This window comes from Manis pentadactyla, chromosome X, assembly GCF_030020395.1.
Source record: "Manis pentadactyla isolate mManPen7 chromosome X, mManPen7.hap1, whole genome shotgun sequence".
NCBI classification, from domain to species: domain Eukaryota; kingdom Metazoa; phylum Chordata; class Mammalia; order Pholidota; family Manidae; genus Manis; species Manis pentadactyla.
Window position 1 is genome coordinate 133,815,907 of NC_080038.1, and position 19,575 is coordinate 133,835,481.

General features: G+C 38.8%; 1 protein-coding gene across 1 annotated transcript in view; it reads right to left on the reverse strand.

The window, feature by feature from the left end:
- CXHXorf66 (chromosome X CXorf66 homolog) overlaps nt 1-19,575 on the reverse strand; it is a 71,288-nt gene that overhangs the window by 30,528 nt on the left and 21,185 nt on the right. Inside the window, 3 exon segments of the mRNA XM_057495398.1 lie at nt 12,350-12,941; nt 13,953-14,100; nt 14,792-14,918. Coding sequence (XP_057351381.1) covers nt 12,350-12,941; nt 13,953-14,100; nt 14,792-14,918 — 867 coding nt within the window.

The following is a 19,575-nucleotide window of genomic DNA, read 5'->3' on the forward strand; positions in this document are numbered from 1 at the left end:
TTTTCAAATATATTCTCCCATACTGTAGGGATCCTTCCTGTTCTATTGATGGTGTCTTTTGCTGTACAGAAGCTTTTCAGCTTAATATAGTCCCACTTACTCATTTTTGCTGTTGTTTTCCTTGCCCGGGGAGATATGTTCAAGAAGAGGTCACTCATGTTTATGTCTAAGAGGTTTTTGCCTATGTTTTCTTCCAAGAGTTTAATGGTTTCATGGCTTACATTCAGGTCTTTGATCCATTTTGAGTTTACTTTTGTATATGGGGTTAGACACTGGTCCAGTTTCATTCTCCTACAAGTAGCTGTCCTGTTTTGCCACCACCACCTGTTGAAGAGACTGTCATTTCGCCATTGTATGTCCATGGCTCCTTTATCAAATATTAATTGACCATATATGTCTGGGTTAATGTCTGGATTCTCTAGTCTGTTCCATTGGTCTGTGGCTCTGCTCTTGTGCCAGTACCAAATTGTCTTGATTACTATGGCTTTATAGTAGAGCTTGAAGTTGGGGAGTGAGATCCCCCCTACTTTATTCTTCTTTCTCAGGATTGCTTTGGCTATTCGGGGTCTTTGGTGTTTCCATATGAATTTTTGAATTATTTGTTCCAGTTCATTGAAGAATGTTGCTGGTAGTTTCATAGGGATTGCATCAAATGTGTATATTGCTTTGGGCCGGATGGCCATTTTGACGATATTAATTCTTCCTAGCCATGAGCATGGGATGAGTTTCCATCTGTTAGTGTCCCCTTTAATTTCTCTTAAGAGTGACTTGTAGTTTTCAGAGTATAAGTCTTTCACTTCTTTGGTTAGGTTTATTCCTAGGTATTTTATTTTTTTGATGCAATTGTGAATGGAGTTGTTTTCCTGATTTCTCTTTCTGTTGGTTCATTGTTAGTATATAGGAAAGCCACAGATTTCTGTGTGTTGATTTTGTATCCTGCAACTTTGCTGTATTCCGATATCAGTTCTAGTAGTTTTGGGGTGGAGTCTTTAGGGTTTTTTATGTACAGTATCATATCATCTGCAAATAGTGACAGTTTAACTTCTTCTTTACCAATCTGGATTCCTTGTATTTCTTTATTTTGTCTGATTGCCATGGCTAGGACCTCCAGTACTATGTTAAATAACAGTGGAGAGAGTGGGCATCCCTGTCTAGTTCCCGATCTCAGAGGAAATGCTTTCAGCTTCTCGCTGTTCAATATAATGTTGGCTGTGGGTTTATCATAGATGGCCTTTATTATGTTGAGGTACTTGCCCTCTATTCCCATTTTGCTGAGAGTTTTTAACATGAATGGATGTTGAACTTTGTCAAATGCTTTTTCAGCATCTATGGAGATGATCATGTGGTTTTTGTCTTTCTTTTTGTTGATGTGGTGGATGATGTTGATGGACTTTCAAATGTTGTACCATCCTTGCATCCCTGGAATGAATCCCACTTGGTCATGGTGTATGATCCTTTTGATGTATTTTTGAATTCGGTTTGCTAATATTTTGTTGAGTATTTTTGCATCTACGTTCATCAGGGATATTGGTCTGTAGTTTTCTTTTTTGGTGGGGTCTTTGCCTGGTTTTGGTATTAAGGTGATGTTAGCTTCATAGAATGAGTTTGGGAGTATCCCCTCCTCCTCTATTTTTTGGAAAACTTTAAGGAGAATGGGTATTATGTCTTCCCTGTATGTCTGATAAAATTCCGAGGTAAATCCATCTGGCCCGGGGGTGTTGTTCTTTGGTAGTTTTTTGATTACCGCTTCAATTTCTTTATTGGTAATTGGTCTGTTTAGATTTTCTGTTTCTTCCTGGGTCAATCTTGGAAGGTTGTATTTTTCTAGGAAGTTGTCCATTTATCCTAGGTTTCCCAGCTTGTTAGCATATAGGTTTTCATAGTATTCTCCAATAATTCTTTGCATTTCCGTGGGGTCCGTCGTGATTTTTCCTTTCTCGTTTCTGATACTGTTGATTTGTGTTGACTCTCTTTTCTTCTTAATAAGTCTGGCTAGAGGCTTATCTATTTTGTTTATTTTCTCGAAGAACCAGCTCTTGGTTTCATTGATTTTTGCTATTGTTTTATTCTTCTCAATTTTATTTATTTCTTCTCTGATCTTTATTATGTCCCTCCGTCTGCTGACCTTAGGCCTCATCTGTTCTTCTTTTTCCGATTTCGATAATTGTGACATTAGACCATTCATTTGGGATTGCTCTTCCTTTTTTAAATATGCTTGGATTGCTATATACTTTCCTCTTAAGACTGCTTTTGCTGTGTCCCACAGAAGTTGGGGCTTAGTGTTGTTGTTGTCATTTGTTTCCATATACTGCTGGATCTCCATTTTGATTTGCTCATTGATCCATTGATTATTTAGGAGCGTGTTGTTAAGCCTCCATGTGTTTGTGAGCCTCTTTGCTTTCTTTGTACAGTTTATTTCTAGTTTTATGCCTTTGTGGTCTGAAAAGTTGGTTGGTAGGATTTCAATCTTTTGGAATTTTCTGAGGCTCTTTTTGTGGCCTAGTATGTGGTCTATTCTGGAGAATGTTCCATGTGCACTTGAGAAGAATGTATATCCCACTGCTATTGGATGTAGAGTTCTATAGATGTCTATTAGGTCCATCTGCTCTACTGTGTTGTTCAGTGCTTCCGTGTCCTTACTTATTTTCTGCCCAGTGGATCTATCCTTTGGGGTGAGTGGTGTGTTGAAGTCTCCTAGAATGAATGCATTGCAGTCTATATCCCCCTTTAGTTCTGTTAGTATTTGTTTCACATATGCTGGTGCTCCTGTGTTGGGTGCATATATATTTAGAATGGTTATATCCTCTTGTTTGACTGAGCCCTTTATCATTATGTAGTGTCCTTCTTTATCTCTTGTTACTTTCTTTGTTTTGAAGTCTATTTTGTCTGATATTAGTACTGCAACCCCTGCTTTCTTCTCACTGTTGTTTGCTTGAAATATGTTTTTCCATCCCTTGACTTTTAGTCTGTACATGTCTTTGGGTTTGAGGTGAGTTTCTTGTAAGCAGCATATAGATGGGTCTTGCTTTTTTATCCATTCTGTTACTCTGTGTCTTTTGATTGGTGCATTCAACCCATTAACATTTAGGGTGACTATTGAAAGATATGTACTTATTGCTATTGCAGGCTTTAAATTCGTGGTTACCAAAGGTTCAAGGTTAGCCTCTTTAGTATCTTACTGCCTAACTTAGCTCGCTTATTGAGCTGTTATATACACTGTCTGGAGATTCTTTTCTTCTCTCCCTTCTTGTTCCTCCTCCTCGATTCTTCATATGTTGGGTGTTTTGTGCTGTGCTCTTTCTAGGAGTGCTCCCATCTAGAGCAGTCCCTGTAAGATGTTCTGTAGAGGTGGTTTGTGGAAAGCAAATTCCCTCAGCTTTTGTTTGTCTGGGAATTGTTTAATCCCACCGTCATATTTGAATGATAGTCTTGCTGGATACAGTATCCTTGATTCATGGCCCTTCTGTTTCATTGTATTAAATATATCATGCCATTCTCTTCTGGCCTGTAGGGTTTCTGTTGAGAAATCTGACGTTAGCCTGATGGCTTTCCCTTTATAGGTGACCTTTTTCTCTCTAGCTGCCTTTAACACTCTTTCCTTGTCCTTGATCTTTGCCATTTTAATTATTATGTGTGTTGGTGTTGTCCTACTTGGGTCCTTTCTGTTGGGGATTCTGTGTATTTCTGTGGTCTGTTCGATTACTTCCTCCCCCAGTGTGGGGAAGTTTTCAGCAATTATTTCTTCTAAGATACTTTCCATCTCTTTTCCTCTCTCTTCTTCTTCTGGGACCCCTATAATACGGATATTGTTCCTTTTGGATTGGTCACACAGTTCTCTTAATATTGTTTCATTCCTGGAGATCCTTTTGTCTCTCTCTATGTCAGCTTCTATGCGTTCCTGTTCTCTGATTTCAATTCCATCAATGGCCTCTTGCATTCTATCCTTTCTGCTTATAAAACCTTCCAGAGTTTGTTTCATTTCTGCGATCTCCTTTCTGGCATCTGTGATCTCCTTCCAGACTTCATCCCATTTCTCTTGCGTATTTCTCTGCATCTCTGTCAGCATGTTTATGATTCTTATTTTGAATTCTTTGTCAGGAAGACTGGTTAGGTCTGTCTCCTTCTCTGGTGTTGTCTGTGTGATCTTTGTCTGCCTGTAGCTTTGCCTTTTCATGGTGATAGGAATAATCTGCAGAACTGGGACGAGTGACGGCTGGAAGGACTTCCTTTCTTGTTGGTTTGTGGCCCTCCTCTCCTGGGAGAACAGCGACCTCTAGTGGCTTGTGCTGGGCAGCTGCGCGCAGACAGGGTTTCTGCTTCCTGCCCGGCTGCTATGGAGTTAATCTCCGCTGTTGCTGTGGGCGTGGCCTAGCTCGGGCAGCTACTCCAAAGTGGTGGAGTCGCGTTGGAGCAGGAGCTGCTGGGAAGCTATTTATCTCCGTAAGGGGCCTCCCTGCTCCCTGCAGCCCAGGGGTTAGGGTGCCCAGAGATCCCCGGATTCCCTACCTCTGGATTAAGTGTCCCGCCCTGCCCCTTTAAGACTTCCAAAAAGCACCCGCCAGACCAAAACAACGACCACCAAAAAAAAAATTTTTTTAATTAAAAAAAAAAAAAAAATTTTTAATTAAAAAAAAAAGGTGGTCGTTCGTTTTTCTTTATTCTCCGGTGCCAGCCTCAGGCCTCTGCTCACCGGTCTTTCTGCCCTGTTTCCCTAGTATTGGGGTCCCTGTCCCTTTAAGACTTCCAAAAAGCGCTCGCCAAAACAAAAGAGCAAAAAAGCAAAAAAAAAAAAATGGTCGCGCGCTTTTCTTATGTCCTCTGTTGCCCAGCCTCCAGTGCCTGCTCACTGTTCTTGCTGCCCTGTTTTCCTAGTATCGAGCGCCCTGCACTCTGGCCCGGATGGCTGGGGCTGGGTGTTCGGCAGTCCTGGGCTCCGTCTCCCTCCTGCTCTGCCTATTCTTCTCCCGCCGGGAGCTGGGGGTAGGGGCGCTCGGCTCCCGCGGGGCCGGGGCTTGTATCTTACCCCCTTCGCGAGGCGCTGGGTTCTCTCAGGTGCGGATGTGGTCTGGATATTGTCCTGTGTCCTCTGGTCTTTATTCTAGGAAAGGTTGTCTTTGTTATATTTTCATAGATATATGTTGTTTTGGGAGGAGATTTCCGCTGCTCTACTCACGCCGCCATCTTCCAGTCACTCCGTCTATATGGTTCTTATATTTTATTTTTTAAAGTAAAATCATTATATATGACAGATTTATTGCAGTTTATTTCATCTCCAGCAGTCTTTTCAATGTGTTATTTTGATTCAGGCACTTAAGGGGATAATTCTAAACAAGTAGAGCTATCTGAAAGTTCTTAGATATAAGCTATAATTAGTCTTGGCTTATTTCAAAGATGGCCCTCTTTCTGCAGTTTATAAATAATTTCAAAGCTAATTAATCATGCTTAACCCTTATTTCCTAAGGTCACAGCAGCACAGAAATAACTAAGGGGTGTGTATGGGTTACAATTAAGGAGATATGTGGCTGAAACTCCCTCACAGCTTTTTTCCTACTTCTATTTCCCTTCCTTTGCTGCTTCTAATTCTTAGGGATTGCACACAGTGTGGCAGTGACTCTAGGATTTGGGTAACTGCTAAGGCTGAAGACTTTTAATAAGTCCCTGCTTGACACCACCATAAATATCCCACATCTGGTGTATCACTTTTTTGTGGCCGCGTTAAACTCTGTGATCCCCTGAAAAAATAGTCACAGATCAGGGGAACAGAATAGAGAGTCCAGAAATAAGCCCACACAAATGTACTTATCTGATTTTTGGCAAAAGTGCAAAGGTAATTCAATGAAGGTAGGATTGTCCTTTCAACAAATGGTACTGGAACAATTGGATGTCTGTATGCAAACAAATGAACCCCAATCTAATCCTCACACTTTATATGAAAATTAACTCAAAATGGTATCATAGACCTACAAATAAAACATGAAACTATAATATTTCTAGAGGAATACATAAGAGAAAGCTGTGTGACCTTGGGTTAGGCAAAGAGTTTTTAGATTGGATACTAAAAGCATGAAAAATTTGACAAACTTGACTTTATCAAAATTAAAAACTTTTGCTCTGCAAAAGATACTTATTTTATTAAAATATCATTGATATACAGTCTTATGAAGGTTTCACATGAACAACATTGTGATTTCAACATTCACCCATATTATCAAGTCATCATCCCCTCTACTGCAGTCACTGTCTATCAGTGTAGTAAGATGTTACAGAGTCATTGTCTTCTCCATACTGTACTGCCTTCCCCGTGATCTACCTATATTGTGACTGTGAATTATAGTGCCACTTAATCCCCTTCTCTCTCACTCCCACCCACCTTCTCCAACTCCTTCCCTTTGGTAACAGATAGTCCAAATTATGGGAAGCATTCTTATTTATCAGAAAACTTCTGAAGAATGACTACATTTTCCCTAAACAGGGAGGGAAAAGGCAGGAATTGATGTGTCCAGGCTTAAGCCCTATTTCTTTTTTTTATTATTAAAGTATCATTGATACACAATTTTATGAAGGTTTCACATGAGCAACATTGTGTTTACTACATTCCCCCTTTTATCAAGTCCCCACCACATACCCCATGACAGTCATTGTCCATCAGCATAGTAAGATGCTACAGAGTCACTACTTGTCTTCTCTATGCTATACTGCCTGCCCTGTGCCCACCCCTACATTATGGGTGCTGATCATAATGCCCATTAATCCCCTTCTCCCTCCCTTCCCATCTACCCTCCCCAGTCCCTTTCCGTTTGGTAACTGTTAGTCCATTCTTGGGTTCTGTGAGTCTGCTGCTGTTTTGTTCCTTCAGTTTTCTCTTTGTTCTTATACTCCACAGATGAGTGAAATCATTTGGTACTTGTCTTTCTCCACCTCGCTAGTTTCAGTGAACATAATACCCTCTAGCTCTATCCATGTTGTTGCAAATGGTAGGATTTGTTTTCTTCTTATGGCTGAATAGTATTCCATTATGTATATGTACCACCTCTTCTTTATCCATTCATCTACTGATGGACACTTAGGTTGCTTCCATATCTTGGCTATTGTAAATAGTGCTGCAATAAACATAGGGGTGCATATGTCTTTTTCAAACTGGGCTGCTGCATTCTTAGTGTAAATTCCTAGAAGTGGAATTACTGGGTCAAATGGTATTTCTATGTTGAGTTTTTTGAGGCACCTCCATATCTGCAAAAGATACTTTTAAGAGAATGAAAAGATAAAACACAGAGTTGGAGATTAAAATACTTTCTAATCATAAAAAAATATTTGCGATGCCTGCCTGGCACCATGCCACAGTCAGTTTGCCTCCCCAACTGTGATAAAAAGTGGTCTTCTTGCTAAGTGAGCATTTTCCTTCAGGTCTTCATGGCTCCCTCCCCACAAGATGGTAGAAGAGGAGGCTCTCTAAGCATCGTTTCAATTCCATGCTTATATAATTTCATGTAGAAAATACATGTCAGAAATGTTTGAAATCTAACCTTTTAGCACTTTTGTTTTTAGCTTAAATAGAAATTTATTTTCATGTAGTTCTGGTGGCTGGGAAGTCCAGCATCAAAGTGCCAATGTGGTCAGGTTCTGGTGATGATCCTCTTCCTGGCTGCTTTCTTGATGTGTCTTCACACGGTGGAGAGAGAGGAAACTTTGGTCTTCCTTCCTGTAATCCCATCATGGGGCCCCACCTTCATGACCTCATCTAAACCTAATTATGTCCTCCAAGCCCCACCTCTAATACGAGCACACCAGGGGTTAGAAATATGAATTTTGGGGGGATCCATTTAGTCCATAACATCATCTAAGGAAGCAAAGTTATTCTTTGGTATATGAAAGCACCCTTTTTAAAAGTGATGGGTCTTTAGAAAGAGCTGTCCTGAATAAAAGGAGCAAAATTAATTCATTTACATCCCATAGCTGAGAGCAAGGTGTGAGTTTTGAAGATAAGAGAGGGGATGGTCTGAGAGGGAAGTGTCATGTTTGAAACTGGCTTCACAATGCCCTCTGGAGAATGGAAATGTAAGGAATCCATGGGCTGACTGATCTTATCGCCCTGACTCTTGCTGGACAAGGGGAAAGAAGCAGAGAAGAAGAGAGGAGTAAGGTACCATGAGAGATGAAGCATGCTGTAAAAAAGTCCAGGAAATAAAAAGTCATGAGTCTCTTACTTAAATCAGGACATTTCCAAGAAGTACTAAAGACTATCTATTGGAATGATGGGACTTAATTAATTTAATTACTAGCCTGGGCAAGTTTTCAGTGGTAAAAAATTTTTTGTGCTAAAATTCTTCTCTGACTAAGGGCACATATTTTTATTACATATTCTATACTGGTTTTGTGTGTGAAGCCTCCATTACTGCACTTAGGATTTTGCATATTGAATGAGCTTCAAATATTCCATAGACTCCTACTCTATAATTAAATGTGGTTTAAAAAAGGAACATAGATACTTATACAGATAACTTGTTCTTAAGATGTCATTATCATTGGTTGTCACAGGCAGTTAGTCATTTTTATTAGATATTAATATTCACAGCTCTTAAAGCATTAAAAATCTTTAGCCTCAAAATGGAAAGAGAATAAAGTTTACATTAGTTGGCTTTGCCTGTGAAGATATCAGTTGAGTTTAAACTGAAAACCTTACAATTTTGACTTTGCTATTTTCCAGACTACTGACATCTCAGATGTACTCCAAAATCACCCTACAATATGAAGTCAGATTAGCCAATGACATTGTAATTTTGATTTTAAAAACTTAGTCTTTGATGCTGTCAAATGCTGATCAATGTCATCTGAACAAAGAAACTGCAAAAAAGATTAGGAGACAGATGGGGAAATTTTAATATTTACTAGATGATTGATATTAAGGAATTACGTTATTTTTAGGTGAGATAATGGTATTGTGTTTGTGTATTTTTAAAAATCACTATCTTTTAGAGTGGGAATGGGTAAGAGTGATGAGGAAATACTCAGAAAGTTCTCAAATCCCTCCCCCTCTTGGCAGGTGTGGTGGGAAGCCAAGGAAACCAAGGAAACAGGGTTTCTGTTAAGGTTTCAGGAATATAGAGGAATCACAAGGTGCTTGGGTGCTTGGGATTGAAACAATGTATTCCCAACCCACCCACCCCACTGGGACTCAGTGGTATAGAACGGCTTGTTAATCATAGTCATGGAGGCCCATTAGTTTATAATATGGTATCTGGGTAACCTTTACAGAAATAGATTAAAATATAACTAGCATCCTGAATACACCTATAGTGACCTAATAGCTCCTACTGCAACAGTTTCTGGGTGCTGACTCCCCCCTTAGCTTTGTAGTAAATGTGTAAAAAGCATGGCCCTGCTGTACTTGGGGGCTTAGACCTTTGGAGATCACTCTTCTCTGAGCCCGCCAGTGTAAAATAAACCTCCACCCTCCAAGACCTCCAAGTGCTGCTTGGTTCTTCTGTCAGTGGTCCAGTCCAGGTTTTCTGTAACAGGAGTATAAATGAAACAAGATTGGCCATGTAGTGATAATTGTTGAATCTGAGCAATGCTTATATGGGCGGACACTTGCTCTACCCTTGTATATGTTTGAACTTTTTTTCATAGTAAACAGTTTAAAATTTTGATCACAAGTTTTGCTTCTATTTGTGAATTTTTAAAAGACCAGGCTTTTTAAACCGGGAACAATTGTAACCCTTTTCAGTTTGTCTTTTTAAAAAGGGCAATACCAGTAGGAAATCCAGTCTGCAGCTACCACAATGCTTTCTATTTTTATTTTTTTGTTAACATGACCTGATTAATTTTATTGAATTCAATATTTCTCTTTTTAATTGAAGAATAATTGACATACAATACTGTGTTGGGTTCAGATGTACAATATAGGGATTCAATATTTATGTACATTATGAAATGGTCACTATGATGTGTCTCATTACCGTATGTCACCATACAAAGTTTTTGCAATATTATTGACTATATTTCCCTATGCTGTACATTATACATATCCCTGTGTGTTACTTATTTTGTAACTGTAAGATCATACATCTTAATCCCCTTCATTTATTTCATCTATCCCCCATCCCCCTCCCACAATGCTTTTTAAATGCATATACCATCTCTTAAAACTTTTGTAAACAGCTACTTAGTGCCATTTGTGAATTTTATAACAACCTTATGGCTACAGATCCCACCAGGGGACCACCACTAGAGGCAGAGACCATGGGAAACCCAGATTTGAATGAATATAAGTCATCTTTACATGCCTCTCATAGGCTGGGAGAATGGCCCAGACTGATTAAAAGTCAAGTAGGGATTGTGCTTATACCAGTGGACTGAGTGATCTGTGAATAAACAGACACCCTAGAAGGTGGTAGTGAGAAGACAGTACAGCATAATGAAAGTTTAGGCATAAGCCAACCATAGATTCAGATCTCAATTCAACCAGTCACTAGATGTGATCTTACTATATGTTGCAAAGCCTTAGTTAACTCATATAATCCTCCATATAAAGGGGTACTGTTGGGGATTTAATAAAATATGTGAAGTGTGAGGAAATCGTTAACGCATCATGTCTGGTTGTTTAGTCCTTTTATGTCTTTAAGGAAACCTGAAACAATGATTGACCATTAGCCGTACCCTGGGAATGTGGCCCTCAGAATGTTCTAATGTTAATGGTTGTTGATTATGTTTTATATATCTGGAGCAATGAACCATGCCTTATCAGCTTGTCAGGATTACTCTGTACAGACATCATCACTAATGATGTGCATCTGGTTTCATTTTAGAGATCTTGAGTTTTGGTTCCCATGGCTGATCATATAATATGATATACCTATGTGACCAGTTCTCAATTAAAGCCTTAGACCCAGAGACTCAAACAGGTTTCCTTGGGCAAAGATGTTCTGCACATGCTCCTCTAGTTTGTTGCTAGATAGGAAGCATATTCTAGATGGCCCGGATGGGGAAGTACTCGAAAGCTTGTGCCTGACCTCTATGGATTCCTCCTGATACATATGTTTTTCCTGTTGCTCTTGGTCTGTATATTTTACTCTAATAAACCTTAGCCATGAGTATAATCTACAATTGAGTCTTGTGAATCCTTTTACTGAATCAGCAAACTTGGGGGCAGCCTTTGGATGCATAAGAAGTAAAGGGGGTAGTACAATGCCTGACAAATAGTATGCATTCAATACATGTTAGGTACTGGCGTTTCAATTATGCCTGCTAGTTGGTATAGGGGACTAGCCTCACTACACTAGCATATAGGCTCGGAATCAGGTCATTGCCAGCTCTTCCCAGCCGTGCCGTTGGAAGAAGGCAAGATAACATCTCTTTAGTGGGGAAGTTGGGGGATATAACTCCAAGGTTCTCCCATGACCTCCCACCCTTGCCAGTTCAGAGTTGGGAGGTACCATGTGGGGAAAATCGGTAGATCAGACCTTCAACTGGGACCTTTTGTGGATGCCCAACAGGGCAAACTCTTAACCATTTTGACGGGTAACAATAAAAAGCCTTGTTGAGACTTATGAAGACTAGAACACTTAGGCTAATATCATAGAGCTCCTGGTGTGGATGCTGGAGGCTGGACCCTCACTTTAGCTAGCAGTTCCTGGAGGCGGTGCAGTTAGAAATGGCTATCAGGGATTTCCCTAAGTCATCCAGACCCAGGCACACAGAGCCATTTCTGCCAAGCACTGGGAACTGCAAAAATAGAGTCTTACACTGTGAGGACTGTATGTAAACATTAAAAAAAGAAACTTAATTGGTTTGGGACTTCAGCTGAGGGCTAATCCAAGGGAAGGAGGAATCCAGTGTACCCATCTTGCAATTCCCTGTGTGTGTATGTTTTTAGTTCCCATCCAAGTGACCAGGTCTAAGATACATCAAAAGAGCCTTATGCCTCCAAAATGCAATAAATAACTACAAGGAAATAATTTGTTATGTCATGCATTTAATTACTATTTTTCAAATAGACTGCCTCCAAGGTGGATAGGGCTTATGTCACTAGTGATCACAGGTGAATTTTTTCTCTATCAATGTCTTAAAGGATCATGAGCATAAAATAGTTGGTATAAATTTGCTTCTTCACAGGTGGTCTTTATTTTTACAGAGCCCTTAATTAGTTTGGTGCCCCTAGGGATGACTTCATCGTGTTTTATGTTGCAAATAATGGTTATCTCCTTATCATTGTCATCACTGTCACATATCATATCACTGGCACTCACATTTTCACAGAATGCAATATCTCTGGGATCTGATGTATGAAAGGCTTGGAAAAAAGCCTCACTTCACTTGGAAAAAGTGGCTTTTGAGTATTTTTCTTCTTTACCTGAGAAATTTTGACCAAAGACTTGGAAGTTCTGCAGGCGAGACATCTTTTCTTGTAGCACAAACAAGGCTTGGCTAATTGAGGCCTAGGTAACATGTCTGACATTCCTGTATTAACTGACCTTTTTAGATTAGGGTGTCTGGGGGACTTGGGCAGTTTCTGTAAACTGAATGGCTTGGGTGGCAAGATTTGATTTCATGGACAGGGTGGACAAGGTGGCTTGGTTAGTCTGACTGGATATTGTACACTGGTTGGCCAAGGTGACCTGACTGCCTTATTTGGATAGGATTAACTGACTTGACTGACTAGCTTATATGACTTTTCTAGACTGCATGTTCTGTATGACTTTTCCAGGTGGGGTGACCTCAATACGTTCTCTGGGCTTGATGGCCTAGATGAGTTTTCCTGAGATGGTCTGATTAACTTTTCTTCACTAGATGATTTGGATGACTTTTCTGGACTTGAGGGTCTAGATAACTTGTTTACACTGGATAGCATGGGTTGTTTTTCTGGACTGCATGGACAGTCTGTCTTGAATTTACTGAATATTTTCAATCTGGATGACTTGGCTGTTATCTATTCTTTCTTCATGCTGAAAATAAGAAAAGTGGGAGTATGACAATTTAAAACAAAAGAATACTATTGGTATCAACAGAAAACACAGTCTGTGTCAGTTTAGACTTCTGGTATTTTTTTTGGTTTGGTAGGAAAATTGAAAACACTAAGAATTGGAGTGTGGTGAAAGCCATGAATCACTATACAAATATGCACTCTTGTTAAATGTTTTGTCTATTTCTTAAGAGTGTTTTACCCTTTCAACTACATTAGATAACCACATAGTCTATATATGGGATGATACAAAGTTGTTTCAAATCTAGTATTAAGAGAGAATTTCATTTATTCTAGAAATTAAACTTTGCATAAAAAAGTCACAAGTTGACATCTGACATACTAATGTATAACTTGTGGCAAGAAAAAATAAACGTTTTAGACCAAAGTCATTGTTTTCCTGTTGTGTTTACATCACCAAATTATCCAAATTATCCATATATATTTATATTCACAATATTCCTCTAAAACTAAAGGAATGGAACACAAGTGTATATTAGTCAACAGTCCTTAACTGGGAAATTTTTAGGGAACCACTCTATTAGGGCCAGCCTGATCCTCCTCAATGAAAGGCAGGAAGTGGGATCTTGAGAACCAAAACAGTGAATAAATTTTCATGCTATTACATCTTAAAATGGTACATTATTCAAAATGTTTATCTTTGGAATGAAGAGAACCAACACCCTTTCTCTCCGTTTCTTCATTCTCTCTTGTTCATATAGTCATGCCCTCTTTTCCTAGACTTACTTTAAAATGGGATTAGCAGCCTAAGGCTCAACTGAACCCTGAATAAGAGATAACTTTGGCTCAAGTTGTTTATGTACTTGAGAATATTTAAGAGATGATATTATTTAAGTGACAGTATCGACTCACAAGATGTTAGTGGCTATTTAGAAGCCTAAAGTTAGCATTAAGTAACCACCACAACAGTGAAACTTCCACAATATGTATGCACACACTCTTCATATTCTTAATTCAAAGGTGTAAAACTTACATTAGATCTTTGCAGGCATTGTCGCTCATACAATTATAGTGGATAACATAAGAACAGGTAAAGCCAAAACCTATGATCATAATACCAATTATGATAATGAGTCTAAAATTGTCCAACTTGGTCTGCATTGATTCACCATGCTTAGCTCCTGTGAAAGATGGTATCACCAGAAAATGTGTTAAGTAACCACGTTTTTTACATGGTTTGCCACTATTAGTCAAAATATAATCTCTTCATCATTGATTGTTTTTAGCATGGCAAGTGTTCCATTGTCATTTTCTTCCCTCTATCCCATCCCCAGCCATAGTCTGGAAGCCAAAGCTGGAAGGCATCTCTGACTAATCACTATAATTCCCTGGGTTACCCCGTATCTTGCCCTTCTTACTCCATTACCTAGGTTTTTGAGTGTGTGTGTGTATGTCTTGCCTGTGTGAATGCACTTGAGTATTTGTGTGTGTGTGCGTGTGTGTGTGCGTGTGTGTATGTGTGTATGAGAATGTGTATGGTGGAAAATGTGATGGAACAAGAAAAACTCTTGGTTGAAATGCCAGATTCATTCACATAGTAACATCTAGCTTAGTTGAGGGCAGGGTGTTGGTGGATTGGGCAGGGAAGGGGAGTAAAGGGGTACAATATATGTGTACTCTTTATGCTTCTATGTTGCTTGGGTTTTTTACACAGAACTAAAACACTCAGGTGTCGTCCTAGAGATTCTTGAGGATCTACTAATGGTAACATCCAAGAAACAGCAGATTTCTTAAAGAGAGTTAGCTTGTCTAATTAAGTGCTCAAACGCCTAAAAGACCATAATTTCTAAGTTTTTAAGGTTAGGCACATACCTTTAGTAGAAGATTCATTACTCTGGCTTGTATTTAAACAAATACTTGTCCAAATGAACAAAAGTAGTACACAAATGAAAAGATTCGTGTCCAGGTATTTGTTCAAATGCCTCTTCTGCCAAGGAAACTACTGTATTTGATATGGTTCAGTCTGTTCTAGAGGTCTATGTCATCAGTATTATTGTGTCATATCCTGAAACATAATCTCACCATGGAGATTCATGAGCTTCTGTGTACAGATATTATCAAATGACTTTTAATCATTTATTTCTCCTTTACATAAGATATTCAATCAAATTCAAATCTAGACAACTGGGGAATTTTAAAAAAGACAGGGAAGTATTTGGAAAAGGTAGGGAGAATGGCACAGTTATGTTTATTGAAGATCTATTTCTCACTATTAAATGGCAAGGGGGCACTTTGCAGCCTTATAGTTCTTAAGTGTTATAGGGGCTAAATCATCCTGTAGTATAAGTCTGTAGGAATTTTTCTTAATAAAATGAAGATTTTGAATAGTCCTCCAACCTTTTTACTGGGCTGCTGCTAACCATCAGGCTGAAGTTCAGTTCAACAAACATTTATAAAGTACTCCTATATTCCAGACGCCATACTTAATGCTACAGATCCCAAAGTAACCAAGATAAAAATCCCTGCACTTGCCACAGTAATCAAAACAATTTGATACTGGCACAAGAACAGACCCACAGACCAGTGGAACAGAATAGAGAGTTCAGATATTAACCCAAACATATATGGTCAATTAGTATACAATAAAGAAGCCATGGATATACAGTGGGGAAATGACAGCCTCTTCAACCGCTGGTGTTGGCAAAACTGGACAGCTACATCGAAGAGAATGAAACTGGATCATTATCTGACCCCATACACAAAAGTAAATTCAAAATGGATCAAAGACCTGAATGTAAGTCATGAAACCATAAAACTCTTAGAAAAAAACGTAGGCAAAAACCTTTTGGACATAAACTTGAGCAACTTCTTCATGAATATATCTCCCCAGGCAAGGGAAACAAAAGCAAAAATGAACAAGTGGGACTATATCAAGCTGAAAAGTTTCTGTACAGCAAAGGGCATCATCAATAGAACAAAAAGACATCCTACAGTTTGGGGGAATATATTCATAAATGACAGATCCGATAAAGGGTTGACATCCAAAATATATAAAGAGCTCGCGCACCTCAAACAAAAAGCAAATAATCCAATTAAAAAATGGGCAGAGGATCTGAACAGACACTTCTCCAAAACAGAAATTCAGATGGCCAACAGGCACATGAAAAGATGCTTCCCATCGCTATTCATCAGGAAATGCAAATTAAAACCACAATGAGATATCACCTCACACCAGTAAGGATGGCCACCAACCAAAAGAGAAACAACAACAAATGTTGACGAGGATGTGGAAAAAGAGGAACGCTCCTACACTGTTGGTGGGAATGTAAATTAGTTCAACCATTGTGGAAAGCAGTATGGAGGTTCCTCAAAAAACTCAAAATAGAAATACCATTTGACCCAGGAATTCCACTCCTAGGAATTGACACTAAGAAGGCAACAGCCCAGTTTCAAAAAGACATATGCACCCCTATGTTTATCGCAGCACTATTTACAATAGCCAAGAAATGGAAGCAACCTAAGTGTCCATCAGTAGATGAATGGATAAAGAAGATGTGGTGCATATACACAATGGAATGTTATTCAGCCATAAGAAGAAAACAAACCCTACCATTTGCAACAACATGCATGGAGGTAGAGGATATTATGCTCAGTGAAATAAGCCAGGTGGAAAAAGACAAGTACCAAATGATTTCACTCATCTGTGGAGTGTAAGAACAAAGAATAAAACTGAAGGAACAAAACAGCAGACTCACAGAACCCAAGAATGGACTAACAGTTACCAAAGGGAAAGGGACTGGGGAGGATTGGTGAGAAGGGAGGCACAAGAGGAGAAAAGGGGCACTGCGATTAGCAGACATAATGTAGGGGGTGGGGGGCACGGGGAGGGTTCTACAGCACAGAGAAGACAAGTAGTGATTCTACAGCATCTTACTACAAGAGGAGAAAAGGGGCACTGCGATTAGCAGACATAATGTAGGGGGTGGGGGGCACGGGGAGGGTTCTACAGCACAGAGAAGACAAGTAGTGATTCTACAGCATCTTACTACACTGATGGACAGTGACTGTAATGGGGTATGTGGTGGGGACTTGGTGATGGGGGAAGTCTAGTAACCATAATGTCACTCATGTAATTGTAGATTAATGATACAAAAAAAAATTCCTACACTTCTGGAACTTATATTCAAGTAGGGAATACAAGTGATTATGAGATACTGTGAAGTGGTCTATATTAAGAGTAAGTACAGTGTTTGGGGTGAGAAAGATCATTCTAACAATTATTGAAAAGAATGGATTAGAAGAGAGATCAGTCTGTTAGTGGGGAGACCACTTAGGGAGAAGAGAGAAGGTGGTTAACAAAATTGAGGTGCTGAGGACAGAAATGAATGGATGAGTTTTAAAGAAATATTAAAGAGATGTAATTGAATGATTTGGTTCTTGATTGTTAGAGTAAAGGAAAGAGAAGAGTTGAGGAAAGCTTGGACAACTGAGTGGCTATTGATCCTATTCATTGAGACAGAAGACACAGAAGAAATTGCAGCTCTGAGAAGAACAGTGATAGTAGAAGTTGATGAGTTCAGTTTGAGTCATGTTGAGCTTAAGGGCCTCTTGAGGTATCCAAGTACACCTGTCCAGAAGCCAGCACTATATGGAGTAGGAGTTCAGAAGATAGATTCAGGCTGGGAGCCATCAGCATCTAGAACAGGGCTGCTTCTTCTTTTTTTTTAAATTAAGGTATCATTGATATACAATCTTATGAAGATTTCACATGAGCAACAGTGACTGTAATGGGGTTTGTGAGCGGGACTTGATAATAGGGGGAAATGTAGTAACCACAATGTTGCTCAAGTGAAACCTGAGCATAAGTTCGTATATCAATGAAACCTTAATAAAAAATAAAATAACAAAAAAATTAAAGTCATATATACAAAAGTAAAAAAAAATGCTATAGAGTCATTATTTGTCTTCTCTGTGCTGTACTGCCTTTCCCGTGACCTAACTATATTGTGAGTACTAATTACAATGCCCCTTAATCCCCAACCCCTTCCCTTTGGTAACTGTTAGTCCATTCTTGGGTTCTGTGATTCTGCTGCTGTTTTTTCATCTTTATTTTTAATTGCATTTTCAAATAGCATACAGAATATATTTATCAATTCTTATTAAAATACAAAAATAAAAAATACAGAAATATATAGAATAAGAAGTTATAAAATCCTTTCCTTCACTACTCATTCTTTTCCCATTCTAGAGATAATGACTCAAAAGTTTCATGTGCATATCTCAGATCTCTTTCTATACATTTACAAAAATATCATGTATGTGATGCATGCACGTGTGCACACACAAACACAGATACACACACCAAAGATAAATGTGATCATTCTGTAAGTATTGTTTTTTAGGGTTTTAAAAAATTATACAAGTGTGTGTGCACCCATGTTCAGAGCAGCATTATGCACAATTGCCAAAAGGTGGAAACAACCCAAATGTGCACTGCAAGATGAATAGATAAACAAAATGTGGTATATACATGCAACAGGCTATTATTCACCCTTGAAAAGAAATTACATTCTGAGACATGCTACAACATGGATGAACCTTGAAGATATGCTGAGAAATAAGCCAGTCACAAAAGAACAAATACTGTATGATTCTATTTATATGAGGTACCCAGAGTAGTCAAATTCTTAGAGACACAAAGTAGAATGGTGGTTATCAGGGGCTGGGCAGAGAGGATAATACAAAGTTATTGCCTAGAGGGTACATAGTTTCAGTTTGGGATGATAGAAAAGTTCTATAGATGGATAGTGGTGATGGTTGCACGATATGAATGTATCTAATGACACTGAATTGTACACTCAAAATGGTAAAAATAGTAAATTTTATGTTCTGTATACTTGCCACAATAAAAAATTTGAAGAAAATCACACGACTAATACCTAAATGATTTCCCTGTGAAAGAGTCAGATGTACATGTTTAAAGTGCAAAGCATGACTTACCCCATTTCACCATTTCCACTCCATCCCATTCTGTTCTCCTGAAGTAATAGCTTTCAGACAGTCTGGTGTTTGCCCTTTGAAATCCATAGTTCCTTTTCTGTGCATTTATGTATATTACAGAGTATAGGTCTGGAGCCAGATGGGGTTAAAACCCTGGTTCCACCATTTACCAGCTTGGTGACCCTTGGGCAAATTAATATTTCTGTACTTTAGGTTCCTCATCTGTAAAAAGAGAATAATAATGGAAACTGCTGAACAGGGGCTACATTGAGGATTAAATTAAATAATGCTTGTACCTATAATAAATGGTACACATAATAAATGATCAAGAAATGTTAGCTATTACCACTGGATGTAATGTCAGTAGTCAGCATCTTTAAAGTCTACAAAGTATGCCAGCAGATAATACCTGTGACATTAAAAGCTGAAAGCAGGGACTGGAGGAAATTTGAGGTTAGGGTCCAGAAAGGGCAGCAGGGGAGCCCAAGAAAGGAAAGTGAATGGTTGCCAATCAAGTCTAGCATCCACCTTTGTGGAACAAAAAGTAGAAGACATACAAGGAAACATAGAAGCGTAGTCATTAATATATAGACTTTAATACATTATTCTCAGTACAAGACAAATAGACATAAAGTTATTAAGGAGATAGAAGACAT